This window comes from Nicotiana tomentosiformis, chromosome 6, assembly GCF_000390325.3.
Source record: "Nicotiana tomentosiformis chromosome 6, ASM39032v3, whole genome shotgun sequence".
Classification (NCBI taxonomy): Eukaryota; Viridiplantae; Streptophyta; class Magnoliopsida; order Solanales; family Solanaceae; genus Nicotiana; species Nicotiana tomentosiformis.
In genome coordinates, this window is record NC_090817.1 from 40,485,545 (window position 1) to 40,503,857 (window position 18,313).

Here is an 18,313-nt window from a genome sequence, read left to right on the forward strand (position 1 = left end):
TTCTGTGGAAATAGGCAATTACCGGGTGAAACCAACTCATTGGTAGGAACAACCACGTACCAGCAATACTATCCACGGTTGTGATCATCCTAAGAGTCAATTATTATTCATTTTCTACGAGTAGTAAGAGTAAAAATACCATCACAAAAAACCTTGGGAGAATACAAATGAAGAAGATGTCAAAAAATAAAATCTACCGAGACTAAACTTATAATGACCCGATCAGTCATTTTATGTATTTGTGCCCCGTTTCTCCTTTTGATGCTTCACACATATGCATTTGTAGTTTTATCACTTGTGGGGTTGGTTAGTTTCGTTTCGGGAGGAGTTTGGGTTGATTTGGACTCTTTGGTAGAAGCCTAAGTTAGAATTGTTGATCAATGTTTGAATTTAGTGAAAGTGAAATCAGAATGGTGTTTTGATGGCTCCTATAGGTTTGTATTGTGATTTTGGACTTGAGCGTACGCCCGGATTCAAATTCGGAGGTTCGGAGGTTGATTTGTATTGTTTGGCCGAAAGTTGGCAATTTAAGGTTTAGAAGTTTGACTGTGGGCTGACTTTTGGGATATCAGATTCGGAATTTGGTTTTGGGACATGGAATAGGTCCGTTATGCTATTTAGACCTTGTCTGCAAAATTTGGTGTCATTTGGAATTGATTTGATAGGATTCAGATGCTTGGTTGCAATTCTAGAGGTTCTTGATCTTTTCTTTGAAATTCATGCGTTTTTATGTCCGATTCGTAGTTCTAGATATTATGTTTGTGTATTCATCACACGAGCGAGTTTGTATGATATTTTTGGACTTGTGTGAATGTTTGGTTTGGAGCCCTGGGGGCTCGGATTAGTTTTAGATATGTCGCGGAATGGTTTTGGATTGAAATAGGATTGCTGATGTGCTGGTGCTCTGATGTCGCATTTGCGAGCACCAGCCTCGCAATTGCAAAGTGGGAGAGGGTGGTCAGATTTCACAAATGCAACTTTCCACCTTCGCATTTGCAAAGTCAGCAGGTATGGGTTGGGGCCGCATTTGTGACCACTTGGTCGCTTTTGCGAGGGATGTCAGCTTCGTAATTGTGACTTCTGAAGAGGCTGTCAGGGCTCCCAATTGCGATCCTTATTCCGCAATTGTGAGGGTTCACAAATGCGAACCCAGTGTCACAAATGCGATATCTGTTGCTAAACAAAAGTGCTGGGAGTGAGGATTTTTCATCATATTCTCTCATTCTAGAACCCTACACTCGGTAGGAGGCGATTTGGAGAGGGGATTTTCATCTACAAATATTGGGTAAGTGATTCTAATCAATATCCAACTATATTTCATGATTATATCTTAGATTTAACATTAAATTTATGAGAATCAGAGAGGAAACTTGAGAATTTTTGTCAAAGTTTGTTTTTAAATGAAGATTTGAGTTTTGAGAGTCAATTTGGATTCAGATTTGAAAACTAATCATATATATGGACTCGTGGGGCTATGGGTAGTCGGAATCTACCCTTGGATCCGGGTTTTGACGGGACGAGCCCAAGGTTGACTTTTGTTGACTTTTTGGAAAAAGTGTAAAGATCATAGCTTTATCTATTGTAATTGATTTCCCTTGCATTATTTGATGATATTAAATTTTTTTTGGTTAGATTTGAGCCGCGTGGAGGCAAAATTTAGGGGAAAAGCAATTTTCGATGGTTGATTTGGCCTGGTTGAGGTAAGTGTCTTGTATAACTTTGTGTGTGGGAACTACCCCTTAAGATTTGGGTTGATTGTGCTATTTGTGCTATGTGAAAGACGTGTACGCAAGGTGACGAGTGGGTACACGCGCTATATCTGGTATTTGACCAGTTTAGGTTATTTAGATTCTTTTCATGCCTTTAATTGAATTGTCACAACATGTATTATCTTCTACTGTTAATCTACTCTTACATGTATTAATCTACTCTTACATGTATTAATTTACTCTTACATGTTTATTTGACGTTGTTAGCACTTGTCCTATCTCTTACTTGTTGTATTTGCTCTCATACGCTTTAGTTGAAGTTGTTGCCTCCCTTATTATCTTGTTACCTCTTTATTATTCGATTACTCTTACTTGAAGTTGTTATTTCGTGAAAATTGTCTTCTTGTTAGATTATTGACGTTGAAGTTGTGAAAGCAATTATCACATTGAGGTTGAAGTTGTTGATTCTTGAGATATCTTTCCTTGTTGAGCATTTCTTATTAGTTTTGTCATTATCAAGATTCTTGTGCACATTATGATTGAGTTGTGGGTTATTTGTTGTGAAAACATTGGTATTGTTAATTTTGGCAAGTTGTGGCATATGGGCACTTGTGGTGCAAGTTGTTATTGTGTTGTGATATTGATACGCATACAGTAGTATAAGGATAGGGGTTGATACGTATGCGGTGAGATAAGGTGGGCTTGATACGCGTGTTGCTAGTAATAGAATTACTTGAAGCCACGCGGTGAGATAAGGTGGCTAAAACGCGTGTAGCTATTTCAGGTAAAATGATTTTTAAAACTAAATGTAAGGCTCGCGTGGTGATATAAGGAAGGATTGTGATTGAAATTGTGAAATGTAAATACGAGTCGGTACCTCGGTTGTGATTCTTGTTGTACATTCCATGTTGAAAAGGTTTATTGGTTGAACAGTTCTTGTTGCTTTCTTCCTTGTCTTACTAGTTTTGTCCGTATTTGATTACTTGTGGTTCTCATTATGTGTTCCCTTCTTGTTGTCTATTGCTTTAAATTCTGTCATTAGCTTATGTTATTAAATTGCTTATTATTTTTCATTTCTCTGCTTTCTGTTATTTGTCTTCATTATATTTTGTTCCGTTTATCTTGTACTAGTAGGTGTCTTGACATGGCCTCGTCACTACTCTACTGAGGTTAGGCTTGATACTTAATAGGTACCATTATAGTGTACTCATACTACGCTTATGTATATTTTTATGCTGATCCAGATACATCTGTTCGTGTAGGATGCTAGTGATCACTCAGCTATTTTTGGGAACTTCAAGGTATACCTGCTCGACGTCCGCAGGCCTCGGAGTCACCTTCTACTATCTCTTATTACTGTTTATCCTTTATTTAAATAGTGATGTATATCGAGATTTTAGTCCATTTCTGTAGAGCTTATCACTCAGTCTCACCGGGATTTGGAAAATATTGTATTGTGGCTTAGTATTGTGATTTTTATGTGACTTATCAGTTACATCTTGTTTTCAGTTGTTACTTTCTTTCTTATTATCTTGCTTGTTAGGGTTACCTAGTCTTAGAAACTAGGTGCTATCACGACATCGTAAGGTGGGGGATTTGGGGCCGTGACAAGTTGGTATCAAAGCTCTAGGTTCATAGGTGTTACGAGTCATAAGCAAGTTTAGTATTCTTGTGGATCTGTACAGAGACATCTATATTTATCTTCGAGAGGCTACAAAACTATTAGGAAACTTCACTTACTTGATTCCTTATCGTGTGAATTTGTTGGCTTCGAAATATGAATCTTTGCCTTTCTATTCTCCCACAGATGGTGAGGACACGCACTGTTGGATCCGATGATCAGACACTCATGCCCCTGCTAGAGCCGCCGAGGCTGGGGCCGGGGTAGAGGCCAAGGTGGGACATGTGGTGCAGCCAGATCACCTACTCGAGTAGCAACTGAGGAGCCACCAGTAGCTCCGATTGGGGGACAGGCACCCGAGACGCCTGTTGTTTCCCCTGGACTTTAAGAGACCTTAGCACAGTTCTTGAGCATGTTCGGAACTCTAGCTCAGGCGTGATTGATTCCCCTTGAACCAGCTACATCTCATGCTGGGGGAGGAGCTCAGACTCCCACGGTCCGTACTCTAGAGCAGCGGGTCGATAATGATCAGGTCTCGGGTGTCATGCCTGTACAACCCGTTATATCGGTTCAGCCTGAGGTCAGGCCAAAGGCATCTGAGGAGGACCAGAGGAGACTTGAAAGGTTCAATAAGTATGACCATTCTACTTTCAGTGGCATGACTGACGAGGATGCACATGAATTTCTAGAGAAGTGCCACAGTATTCTCCGTACCATGGGTATTGTGGAGATGAGCGGAGTTGCTTTTACTACATTTCAGCTGTCAGGAGTAGTGTACTGGTGGTAGAAGGCTTACAAGAAGGGTAGGCCAGCTGATGCAGCCCCACTCACCTGAGATTAGTTTTTAGAGATGTTCTTGAGAGAGATTGTTTCCCAGACCCTTCGCGATGCATGGCGCACAGAGTTTGAGCAACTGCGTCAAGGGATCATGTCAGTGTCAGAGTATGCTATCACATTCAGTGAGTTGTCTCGACATGCACCTGCCTTGGTTTCTATAGTCAGAGAGCGAGTCCGTAGTTTTATCAAGAGGCTCAACTATGGTATTATATTCAGCATGGCTTGAGAGTTGGAGACGGATACCCCGTATCAGCAGGTGGTAGAGATTGCGCGAAGGTTGGAGGGTATGCGGGGCTATGAGAGAGAGGATAGGGAGGCCAAGAGGCCTCGAGATTCTGGAGGATATAGTGGTGCCCCCACACCAGTTGCAACCCATCATGGCAGGGGCTATATGAGCCGCCAAGTTCATTCAGCACTTTCAACTTCTAGCAGTGCTCCGGCTACTCCGAGTTCTCAGGTTGCACATTTTGCTCAACCACAATCTAGTGCATCACCTACACGGGGTGCCTTCAGCGGTTAGTTTAGCCGGCCAGACCAGGGTCAGTTTCTATAGCCACACCCACCGAGAGCTTGTTTTGATTGTGGTGATACCAGATATATAGTGAGGGACTGTCCTAGACTCAGGAGGGGTGTACCTCCACAAACTACTCAAGCTCCATAGATTACACAAGGTCCACAGGGGGCTCAGGCCATGGTTGTTGCTCCGGTTGTTGCTCCATCTGCCCCACCAGCTAGGGGTGGAGGTCATACGGGTAGAGGTTGCCCTAGAGGGAGAGGCCATGCCAGATTCTATGTTTTTTCGGGCAAGACGGAGGCAATCGCATCAGACGCAGTCATCACAGGTATAGTTCCGGTTTGTCATAGGGATACATCAGTCTTATTTGATCCGGGATCCATTTATTCGTATGTGTCATTTTACTTTGCTTTTTACTAGGATATATCTCGTGATTCTTTAAGTGCTCCTGTTTATGTGTCCATGCTTGTGGGAGATTCTATTATTGTAGACCGCGTTTATCGGTCATGTTTAGTCATTATTGGTGGGTATGATACTAGAGTGGACCTATTGCTTCTTTGTATGGTATACTTTGACGTAATCTTTGGCATGAATTGGTTGTCACCCTATCACACTATTTTGGATTGTCATGCCAAGGCTGTGACATTTGTTATGCCAGGTTTACCACAGTTGGAGTGGAGGGGTACATTGGATTATATTCCTAGTAGAGTTGGGTCCTTTCTGAAGGCGCAACAGATGGTCGAGAAAGGGTGTGAATAATACCTAGCCTTTGTGAGAGATTTCAGTGCTCATACTCCTACCGTTGACTCAGTTCTAGTAGTGAGAGACCTTCCAGACGTATTCCCAGCATATCTTCCGGGCATGCCGCCTGATAGAGATATCGATTTTCTTATTGACTTGTTGTCGGGAACTCAACCCATTTCTATTCTACCATATCGTATGGCACCAGCGGAGTTGAATGAGTTAAATGAATAACTTCAGGAGTTGCTTGATAAGGGTTTCATCCGGCCGAGTGTTTCACTGTGGGGTGCACCGGTTCTGTTTGTAAAGAATAAGGATAGTTCTATGCGGATGTGTATTGATTATAGAAAGCTAAACAAGGTTATAGTGAAGAACATATACCCATTACCACGCGTTGATGACTTATTTGACCAGCTTCAGGGTGCCAGAGTGTTCTCGAAGATTGATTTGAGCTCGGGGGTATCATCAACTGATGATTCGGGACCCAGATATTCTGAAGACTGCCTTCAGGACTTGGTGTGGTCACTACGAATTCCTCATGATGTCATTAGGGCTGACCAACTCCCCAGCAACATTTATGCACTTGATGAACAGTGTATTCTAGCCATATCTTGATTCATTCATTATTTTTTTTATTGACGACATCTTGGTGTACTCTCACAGCCGGGAGGATCATGAGTATCATTTGAGGATCGTGCTCCAGATCTTGAGGGAGAAGAACTTACATGCAAAATTCCCAAACTGTGAATTCTGGCTTGATTCGGTGGCGTTCTTGGGTCAGTGGTGTCGAGTGAGGGGATTAAGTTAGATTCGAAGAAGATTGAGGTAGTTCAAAGTAGGCCCAGACCATCTTCAGCTACTGAGATTCGGACTTTCCTTGATTTGGCCGGATATTAGCGCCGCTTCGTAGAGGGTTTCTCGTCCATTGATGCACGGTTGACTACATTGACCCAGAAGGGTGCTCCCTTTAGATGGTCTGAGGAGTGTGAGGCACACTTTCAAAAGCTCAAGACTGCATTGACTACAACTCCAGTGTTGGTATTGCCTATGGGTTCGGGGTCTTATACTGTGTATTATGATGTGTCATGTGTTAGGATTGGCACGGTGCTGATGCAAGATGGTGGGGTGATTGCCTACGTGTCTCGGCAATTGAAGGTCCATGAGAAGAATTATCCGGTGCACGACTTGGAATTGGCAGCTATTATTCATGCATTGAAGATTTGGAGGCATTATCTATATGTTGTCCCATGTGTGGTCTATGCCGACCACTGGAGTCTCCTGCATATGTTCAAGCAGAAAGATCTTAATTTGCGGCGGCGGAGATAGTTAGAGTTGCTGAAAGACTATGATGTCACTATTCTATATCACCCCGGTAAGGCAAACGTGGTAGTCGATACCTTGAGTAGAAAGGTGGAGAGTCTAGGCAGTTTGGCATATCTACCGGTAGTAGAGAGGCCATAAATGTTCAGGCCTTGGCCAATCAGTTTGACAGATTGGATGTTTCAGAGCCCAGTCGAGTTCTTGTTTGCATGTTTTCTCGATCTTTTTTATATGAGCTTATCAGAGAGCGTCAATATGATGTCCTCTATTTGCTTGTCTTTAAGGACACGGTGTAACACAACGATACCAAGGAGATTTCTATTGGAGATGATGGGGTGTTACGAATGCAGGGCTGGTTATGTAAGCCCAATGTGGATGGGTTGTATGAGTTAATCCTTGAGGAGGCCCACAGTTCGCGGTATTCCATTCATCCGGGTGCCGCTAAGATGTATCAGGATTTGAGGCAACACTGTTGGTGGAGGAGAATGAAGAAAGATATAGTGGAGTATGTGGCTCGGTTCCTGAACTGTCAGCAAGTGAAATATAAGCACCAGAGGCCGGGCGGTTTGCTTCAGAGACTTAAGATTCCCGAGTGAAAGTGGGAGCGTGTTGCTATGGTTTTCGTTGTTGGACTCCCACGGACTTTGAAGAAATTTGATGCAGTATGGGTGACTGTGGACAGGTTGACCAAGTCGGCTCATTTCATTTCGGTGGTGACTACCTATTATTCCGAGCAGCTGACTCAGATCTATATCCGTGAGATTGTTCGTCTCCACAGTGTGTCGGTGTCCATTATCTCTGATCGAGGCACGTAGTTAACATCGTATTTATGGAGGGCCATACAATGTGAGTTAGGTACACGGGTTTATTTGAATACAACATTTTACCCCTAGATGGATGGGCAGTCCGAGCGCACCATTCAGATCTTAGAGGATATGCTACGTGCTTGCAGTATAGATTTCGGGGGTTCTTGGGATCAATTCTTGCCGCTTGCAGAATTTGCCTACAACAATAACTACCAATAGAGTATTCAAATGGCTCCTTATGAAGCCCTATATGGGAGACGGTGCTGTTCTCCTGTTGTTTGGTTAGAGCTGGGTGAGGCTAAGTTGTTGGGAACAGATTTAGTTCAGGATGCCTTAGAGAAAGTCAAGTTGATTTAGGATCGGCTTCGTATAGCGCAGTCTAGGCAGAAGAGTTATGCTGATCGGAGGGCTCATGATGCAGCATTTATAGTTAGAGAGAGAGTTTTGCTCTGGGTCTCACGTATGAAGGATGTGATGATTTTAGGGAAGAAGAGATGTTGAGCCCTAGGTACATTGGTCCTTTTGATATCCTTGAGAGAGTTGGTGAGATGGCCTATAAGCTTGCATTGCTACCCAGCCTATCGGTAGTTCACCCGGTGTTCCATGTTTTCGTGCTCTGGAAGTATTATGGGGATCCGTCTCATGTATTAGACTTCATCTCAGTCCAATTGGACAAGGATTTGCCTTATGTTGAGGAGCTAGTGGCTATCTTGGACAGACAGGTGTGAAAGTTGAGATAAAAAAACATTGCTTCAGTGAAGGTCCAATGGAGGGGTCATCCGGTCAAGGAGGCGACCTGGGAGACCGAGCACAACATGTAGAGTATCCTCACCTATTTTCTACTTTAGGTATGCCTCTATGCACGTTCGAGGATGAATATTTATTTTAAGAGGTGGAGAATGTAACGATCCGATATGTCGTTTTGTGTATTTTTCCTTGTTTCCACTTTTGATGCTTCACACATGTGCATTTGTGGTTTTATGACTTGCGGGGTTGATTAGTTTCGTTTCGGGAAGATTTTGGATTGATTTGGACCCTTTAGTTCTTGGCTTAGAAGCCTAAGTTAGAAGTGCTGACCAATGTTTGACTTTTATGAAAATTACCCCGAAACGGTATTTTGATGGCTCCGATAGGTTCATATAGTGATTTTGGATTTGGGCGTATGCCCGAAATTGAATTCGGAGGTCCATAGGTTGATTTGTATTGTTTGGCCGAATGTTGGCAATTTGAGGTTTAGAAGTTTGACCGTTGTTTGACTTTGGGGCTATCGGGTTCGTAATTTGTTTGGGACTTGGAATAGGTCCGTTATGCTATTTAGAACTTGTTTTCAAAATTTGGTGTCATTTGGAATTGATTTGATAGGACTTAGACGTTTGGTTGCAATTTTAGAGGTTCTTGAACTTTTCTTTGAAATTCATGCATTTTGATGTCTAATTCGTAGTTCTAGATGTTATTTTTATCTTTTGACCATGCGATCGAGTTCGTATGATGTTTTTGGACTTGTTTGGATGTTTTGGTTTGGAGCCTCGGGGGCTCGGATGAGTTTCGGACATGTCGCATAATAGTTTTGGACTGAAATAGGATTGCTAGTATGCTTGTGCCTCAATGTCGCAATTGCGAGCATCAAATGTTGCAAATGCAACTTTTCACCTTCGCATTTGCGAAGTCAGGAGACTTGGGTTGGGGTCGCATTTGCGACCACTTGGTTGCTTTGCGAGGGATGTCAGCTTCGCAATTGCGAACCTTTGTCACAATTGCGACTTCTGAAGAGACTGTCAGGGTTCGCAATTGCGATCCGTGTTCCTCAATTGCGAGGGTTCGCAAATGCGAACCCAGTGTAGCAAATGCAAAATCTGCAGCTGAACAAAAGGGCTGGGAGTCAAGATTTTTCATCATATTCTCTCATTTTAGAACCCTAGACTCGGTAGGAGGTGATTTGGAGAGGGGATATTCATCTACAAACATTGGGTAAATGATTCTAAACGATTTCCAACTATATTTCATGATTATATCTTAGATTTAACATCAAATTTATGAGAATCAAAGAGGAAAATTGAGAATTTTTGTCAATGTTTTGAAAAATGAAGATTTGAGTTTTGAGAGTCGATTTGGACTCGGATTTGAAAACTAATCACATATATGGACTCGTGGGACTATTGGTAGTCGGAATCTACCCTTGGACCCGGGTAGTCGGATTTGTTTACTTTTTGGGAAAAGTGTAAATATCATTGCCTTATCTATTGTAATTGGTTTCTCTTGCATTATTTGATGTTATTAAGTCATTTTTGGTTAGATTTGAGCCGTGTGGAGGCGAGATTTAGGGGAAAAGCTATTTTCGAGGGTTGATTTGGCCTAGTTAAGGTATGTATCTTGTCTAACTTTGTGTGGGGGAACTACCCCTTAGTATTTGGGTTGATTGTGTTATTTGTATTTTGTGAAAGAAGTGTACGCGAGGTGACGAGTGGGTACACAGGCTATATGCGGTATTTGACCGGTTTAGGTTATTTAGACCCTTTCCATGCTTTTAATTGAATTGTTACAACATGTATTATCTTCCATCGTTAATCTACTCATATGTATATTAATCTACTCTTACATGCTTATTTGTCGTTGTTAGCATTTGTCTTATCTCTTACTTGTCGTATTTGCTCTCATATACTTTAGTTGAAGTTGTTACCTCCCTTATTGTCTTGTTACCTCTTTATTGTTGAATTACTCTTACTTGAAATTATTATTTCGTGGGAATTGTCTTCTTGTTAGATTATTGACGTTGAAATTGTGAAAGCTATTATCACATTGAGGTTGAAGTTGTTGATTCTTGAGATATTTTTCCTTGTTCAGCATTTCTCATTCATTTTTTCATTATTGAGATTATTGTACACATTGTGATTGAGTCGTGGGCTATTTGTTGTGAAAATATTGGTATTTTTAATTTTGGCAAGTTGTGGCATATGTACACTTGTGCTGCGAGTTGTTATTGTGTTGTGATATTGACACGCATGCGGTGATATAAGGATAGGGGTTTATAGGCATGCGGTGAGATAAGGTGGGCTTGATACGTATGTTGCTAGTAAGGGAATTACTTGAAGCCACGCGGTGAGATAAGGGAGCTAAAACGCGTGTAGCTATTTCGAAAAAATATTTTTTAAAATAAATGCAAGGCTCACGCGGTGATGTAAGAAAAGACTGTGATTGAAATTGTGAAATGTGAATATGAGGCGTGGTACCTCGGTTGTGATTCTTGTTGTACATCCTATGTCAAAGAGGCTTGTTGGTTGAATAGGTTCTTGTTGCTTTCTTCCTTGTCTTACCTGTTTTGTCTGTATTTGATTACTTGTGGTTCTAATTATGTCTTTCCTTCTTGTTGCCTTTTACTTTAAATTTTTTCATTAGCTTACGTTATTAAATTGCTTGTTATTATTCATTTCTCCGCTTTCTGTTATTTGTCTTTATTATATTTTGCTCTTTTTATCTTGTCCTAGTAGGTGTCTTGACCTGACCTTGTCACTACTCTACCAATGTTAGGCTTGATACTTACTGGGTACCGTTGTGGTATACTCATACTACGCATTTGTATATTTTAATACAGATTTAGGTAGATCAGCTCATGCCGGACGCTAGTGATCAATCAACTATTTTTGGAGACTTTAATGTATACCTTCTTGACGTCCGTATGCCTCAGAGTCACCTTCTGCTATCTCTTATTACTGTTTATCCTTTATTCAGACAATGATGCATATTGAGATTTTAGTGCCTTTTTGTAGAGCTTATGACTTAGTCTAACCGGGCTTTGGAAAATAATGTATTGTGGCTCAGTATTGGAATTTTTATGAGATTTATAAGTTTACATCTTATTTTCAGTTGTTACTTTGTTTCTTATTATCTTGTTTGTTAGGCTTACCTAGTCTTAGTGACTAGGTGCCATCATGACATACTAAGGTGGGGGATTTGGGGTCGTGACAAATTTTGATAAGTAGTGAAGACGGGATACTACCCTCCAAACTATCGGGCCTAATTTAGCTAGGCAGACATTGATCTGGACTCAAAAAGTTTCAAACACCGAGTCTATTTCATGACAGAATCCGAGAGTAAATAGGTAAGTATACACGGACGAATAACCTTCAAGGTAACTAATTATTCGTTTGTCTTCATGAGGAGCTTCAATTGAAAAATTGGATCTCTAACCGCAATCTTTCCGACCAAGAGGAAGATTCCCAAGTTTAATAAGTGAAGCTAATTGTCAGCTGGGTCATTGCGGCCACCCCTTTGATTAACCTTCTTATTCGATTTAGTACAAACGGCTTTGAAATTGAATTCTTGGGGTATAATCTCATAGAATAAAGGCTCAGCCAAGGATTCAGAGGTTTCTTCAACTTTATTATTCTTCTTGCTTTTAATAGAAGAAGTTCTAGAATAAAAAGAAATTTTAGTAAGAGAAGAACTTCCTTTAGTGGAAGTGGAACCACCTTCGCTTGCCATAGAGGCAAGGCTATAGAGTCTTCACCCTATCCTCCTATCCATAACAGGAGCACCTATGTTCGGTAGTTCGTCGACTATGACAGCACGACGATGAGATGTAGCAGGGTTAGAAGAAGCAGAAGGTTGAGAAGGCATTATAGTGATGAAGAAGATAATTAGAAGAGAATAGTGAAAGTGCATAAAAGAATGCAAGGAAGGATACAAGGGCAAGAAAAATTAGGACTTAAGGGTTTTTGTAATGTATAGGAGGAAATTATATTATTTTTGTCATCATGAGACTGTCACTTCGAAGTCACAGAGCTGACGGTGCCTAAAAAACCGCTATAAATTGCAAAACACGTCATATAATGCCATATGTCTTAAGCATTAAATGAAGGTGGCACGTCTCCTTTCACTTTTGCACCATGTCATTATAGTCTAGGGACGAGGCGGCAAAATTTCTTGCCATAAATTCTTTACCACTTTCCAAATAATCAATTGAGATTATTCGTTAAGTGGGGGACTATTTGTATTCGTTAAAAAAACTCATCATGTGGATCAATTGAATAGCAACACATGTCAGCAAAGGAAGTGAAGAATGACGTGTATAATACATACAGAGCTAAATATATTAGTACCATAACCATTAGTCCACGAATTGATCAAAAGATAATAGTACCGGTTCTGATACGAAGAACCACTCATAATTACGAAGGAGAGGAGAATCAATTAATACCAGATTATATGGGATTTGCTTCATTACGCCATCAGTTACGAATCAATTGTGTAGCGTACAATAAATGTAAAAATGATTGGAAGGGGCAGCTATACAATGGGCTAGTCAGTTATGAGTAAGATTCCTATAAAAACTCTTATTCCTTACATTGTATCCCGTCTGAAATTATTCATTTATTCTCGCAATTACAGTGTTCAATCTCACTAATCTATTTCTGGCAATTCGATATTTTGCTAGCTACTCACATCAATAAAATTTCTTTTTTCTTTTATCTCTCTATTATTTTGTTCAATTTTTATACATTTTCATATTATTCTTATTTGATAAAGTGAGTCAAATCTATTGTTAATGCCCTAAAAAACAAAATTAATTTGTTTGACCTTAAAAACTATATTTTACGTTAAACACCTACCTTATTTAAGTTAGATCAGTACTCATAGCCTTGTCCTGAAATCTCTCGTGGACTAGTTCAAGCAAAACTCTTGCAGTCGTTTTTCCTGTGCCAAACTGTCGCAAGCTTTTTCCTCATCATGATTCATACAAAAAGAGAGAAGCAAAAACCAAAAGGGACAAAAAGTGAAAGAAAATCGTAAAAGAACATACAAGGAAGGATCAAGATTTCTCTTGTTTTATGTCAAAACCCATTCAAAATGAAAAAATTAAACTTAAATATAATTCTCACTAAGTAGTCCTTAACAGTTAATATGTGTTCAATCTTGTAGAAGAACAGGGAAAACTGTAAGATTTTTGGTTCGCGTGCCATAGCTACATTACCTAAGTACTATTCTTTTGTGCACTAAAATAATATATAATATTAAACTTATAAAGAATAAAAATTGGAGAAGGTTAACAATGGAGTACTCAATTTACATAATCGAGAAAAATAAATAAAATTTCAAAAAAAGAATGAAAGCCAGGAAGCAATGATGGTATATACAAACATAACTTACAAATGAGAAGAAGAACAATTCCAGTAAAGGCTCAGTTTCAAGCAATGAAACTGCAGTACATAGGGCCTGAAATAATTAACAAAAATAAAAGAACAAACCAAAGAGAACAAAAAAAGGCGCAAGAAAATGTTATAAAGCTACAACTACATGAAGAAGTTCCGAGCATAAGTATATGCCATATATATGGTGATATTGTCATGACCCATACTCCCACCTCGAGGACGTGATGGTGCCTAGACGAACTTACTAAGCAAGTCAACTCGAAATCAACAAATAAGTTCTACTTTCAATATTGAAAAGAGATATATAACAATAAAAGATGGAAATAGTCTCAAAACAGCAATAGTGTCTAATAAAACTCAAGCACGGCCCAAACACGGCCAATACAATACACGCCCAAGACTAGGTGGCACAATTACACGTTCAAACTACGAAAATAAGATCAAGTCTGTATACATGTCAAGCTGTCTGAAATACAAATAGACAGAAATATATAAAAGGAACAAGGACTTAGGAACTGCGATGTAGATCTATAAAGTGCAGCTCACCCAAAGTCTTCGTGATATCTCCTAGCTAAATCAAGAAGCTCTGCTAGGACCCACCTGAGAATCTACACAAAAAGATGTGCAGAAGCGTAGTATGAGTACACCACAATTGGTACCCAGTAAGCATCAAGTCTAACCTCGAAGAAGTACCGGTGAGGCTAGATGCTTCCGAATGCTTACCACACAAGTGTAATAACACAATTTAACAACTGAACAATAAGTAACATGATGAATAATAGGGGTCTCAGATAACAATAGTTGAAAAATAGTAGGTATGCTTTTCTGGGATAGAAATAACCACAGCGCTGCTCGGACATTGAAACAAAAGATAACATGCTCAAATAATGGAGGCGGGGCTCCCAATTAGCATATAAGGATATCAAGTAATAATATACAGTGAGTGATTAGTTAAAATGCATGCTTAACCAGTACAAGATCCATGTACCCCGATACACAATCTATATATTAAAATGACCCTATACACAATCCATATATTGAGCGGGTACATAATCTATGCACCGACCACGCTCACAGGGCTCAAAGTAACATGTGTTATCACCTAACTCTGGAGGGACAGATCTATATCCAAGCGCAAGAAGTATAATAGCATCCATCATAAATCAACACCCGATCTTCATGTCCAATGTGCCATACAAATATCTCACATCCAGGCTTACCCTTCATACCAAAATCCTCAGTCAAAATCACGTATTCATTATTCAAAATGTATGTATATGCTCAAGAATTATAGATAAAAGGTCAACAAGAAATTAATAAATATCATACACATATGTGGTCATGAAATCTCTATGTGACTATGGACAATTACGCAATTTAACATATCATGAATAAATCTCCATGTCTTTATAATTAATCACAAGCCTAGGCATGATTTCTAATATAAATAAGAGAGCAATGTAGTCACATAAGTAAAGTAAATCATGAATCAATTGAGCACGTAGACAAAATAAGGTATACAATAATCCAATTCTATCACGATCATAATATAAACTTGGTAAATGCATATACACTTGCCACCATATAGATACATTATCCCCAATGCCTTAAACACGTAGCAAACAAGTCAAATCCTAGGGGTTTCTATCTTAACAAGGTTAGCCTAGAGACTTACCTCCACTTTGTGGCCTCTAATCTCCCAAAATTGTCCTTCCTTTCAAATCAATATCTGAACGAGCCGAATCTTTCCAAATACAACTCAATAACATCAAACAAAACCATAGAAATCGAACCCAAACAATAAATATTGAATCTTTAATTAATTGAACAAATTCAACCAAAAAGTCCACCAAGGCTTACCTCCTAGAACCCGATAAAATTTACAAATCCCGAACACCCATTTCAATACGAATCCAAATACACATGTTTCATCCAATCTAACTCCAAATCGGGGTTCAAATCTCAATAATACATTTTCTAATATTTTCTTACAAAAATCCCAATTGTTTTCTTAGATTTCTTCAACAAAAGATGGAATCATGAAAAAAAAATTAAATCTAAATCAATAACACTTACCCCAGTCCAAGTGGTGAAAATCACCTCCAAAATCGCCCCAATCCAAGCTCTCAATCTCAAAATATGACAAATCTTATTATAAGTGTCCATCCCAGTTCAAAATGTTGCTTTTGCACCACTGCATATGTGGAAAAGCCCTCGCAGATGCAGAATTCCACTTAGACCTCGACCATGTGCTTCAGTGGCATAACTCTGCTTTTCTGGAGCCGCTTCTGCGGTCCAACCTCGGAACTAAGTGTTCCAATTCTCTCCAAAACCATTGCAAAATCAAAACAACCATCCCCGTAAGTCACATAACAAGTAATACACATATATAAGAATCAAGTAGGGGAACAGGGCCCAAATACACGAAATGACCGCCCAGATCGTTACATCCTCCCTCTCTTAAACAAATGTTCATCAACGAATGAGTTTAGAAACATACTTGGAATGCCAAAAAGGTGTAGATATCTGCTCTGCATATCATGATCAGTCTTTTTAGTCGCCTCCTTGAACTGTTGGCCTCTCCACTGAACCTTCACCGATGCAATATCCTTTGACCTCAGCTTTCGAACCTACTTGTCCACAATGACCACTAGTATCTCCTCATAAGCAAAATTCTCATCCAACTGTATTGAACTGAAATATAGCATATGTGTCTGATCCTCATGGTACTTCCGAAGCATAAAAACATGAAATACTAGGTGAACTCCTGACAAACTAGGTGGCAAGGCCAGCTTATAAGCCACCTCACCCACTCTCTCCAAAACCTCAAATGGACCAAACTTGCCCTTCTTCCCGAACCTCACCACGACCTTCATAGGAGAAACTCTAAGAAGAACCCTCTCACCCTCCATGAAAGCTACAACGTGAACCTTTCTATCAGTATAACCCTTTTGTCTGAATGCGCTGTACGAAGCTGCTCCTGGATCAATATCACCTTCTCCAGAGCATCACAAACTAGATTAGTGCCCAATAATCTAGCCTCCCCAAGCTCAAACCAACCAAATAGAGAACGCCATCGTCTCCATATAATGCCTCATACAGAGCCATCTGGGTGTTTGACTGGTAGCTGTTGTTGTAGGCAAACTCTGCTAACGGTAGAAACTGGTCCCATTAGCCTCTGAAATCCATGATGCATGCTCTCAAACATATCCTCCAAGATCTGAATGGTACGATCAGACTGCCTGTCTTCTGAGGATGAAAAATTGTACACAACTCAACTTGCGTGCCTAGCTCACGCTGCCCTGCTATCCAAAAATGTGAGGTAAACTGAGTGCCTAGATCCGAAATGATAGACACAGGCATACCATGCGAGCGAACAATATCTCTAAGATAAATCCGAGCCAAATACTCAGAAGTGTAGGAAGTCATGACTAGAACGGAATGTATAGACTTGGTTATTCTATACATAATGACTCACACAACGTCAAATATCCTCAAGGTCCGTGTCAAACCAACCACACAATCCATAGTGATGCTATCGCACTTCCACTCTGGTATATCCAATTATTGAAGCAAACCACCCAGTCTCTATTGTTCATACTTGACCTGCTGATAGTTCAAACATCGTGCAACGTGCTCAATAATGTCCTTCATCAACCTTCTCCACCAATAATGTTGCTTCAAATAATGATACATCTTCATAACACCTGGGTGAATAGAATACCGCAAACTGTGAGCCTCTTCAAGAATCAACTCCCTCAAACCATCTACCTTACAAACATAGATCCAGCCCTAAAGCCTCAATACCCCATCATCACCAATAGTCACCTCCTTGGCACCATCTCACTACACCGTGTTCTTAAGAACAAGAAAGTTGGGGGGGGGGGGTCATTATACCGGTGCACCTTAATGCGCTCAAACAAAGACGACTGTGACACAACACAAGCAAGTACCCTGCTAGGGTCTAAAATGTTCAATCTTATGAAACTGTTGGCCAAAGCCTGGACATTCATAGTAACAGTCTCTCCACAACTGGAATGAATTCCAAACTCTTCATGTTGTCCACCTTTCTACTTGTAACGACCCAGACAGTCATTTTGAGTATTTTAGATGCATTATGCTATTTATTGCCTCCTATATATTATATTATGGCTATGTGACTTTTCGGGGCAGTTGGTTTGGTTTCGGATAAGTTTCGAAGTGAATCAGGACACTTTATCCCTAAGTTAGAAGCTTAAGTTGAAAGAGTTGACTGGAGTTTGACTTTTGGGTAGACGACTCCGTAATGGAGCTTTGATGGTTCTGATAGCTTTGTATGGTCATTTTGGACTTAGATGTATGTCCGGATACTGATTTGGTGGTCCGTAGGTCATTTTGGCTTAATTGGCGAAAGTTGAAAAGTCGAAGGTTTGGAAGATTGAGAAGTTTGACCGAGAGTTGATTATATTGATACCGGGTCCGGATTTCGGTTCTGGATGTTGGAATAGGTCCGTTGTATCATTAATGACTTGTGTACAGAATTTGAGGTCATTTGGAGTTTGTTTGGTATGTTTCGACATGAGTTTTAGAAGTTGGAAGTTCATTAGTTTATTAGCCTTGAATCGATGTGTGATTCATGA

At 40.1% G+C, this 18,313-nt stretch overlaps 2 protein-coding genes across 2 annotated transcripts; one reads left to right on the top strand and one right to left on the bottom strand.

Annotated features, from left to right (window-relative positions):
- Window positions 1-4,858: 4,858 nt before the first annotated feature.
- On the top strand, window positions 4,859-5,440 carry LOC138893849 (uncharacterized). Its single transcript, XM_070178514.1, has 2 exons — window positions 4,859-5,020; window positions 5,102-5,440. Exons 1-2 carry the CDS (start codon window positions 4,859-4,861, stop codon window positions 5,438-5,440), a joined length of 501 nt encoding a protein of 166 aa, XP_070034615.1.
- A 10,884-nt stretch (window positions 5,441-16,324) lies between these two features.
- Window positions 16,325-17,123, bottom strand: LOC138893850 (uncharacterized). Its single transcript, XM_070178515.1, has 2 exons — window positions 17,060-17,123; window positions 16,325-16,689 (listed from the first exon to the last, which is right to left on the bottom strand). Exons 1-2 carry the CDS (start codon window positions 17,121-17,123, stop codon window positions 16,325-16,327), a joined length of 429 nt encoding a protein of 142 aa, XP_070034616.1.
- Window positions 17,124-18,313: the final 1,190 nt, after the last annotated feature.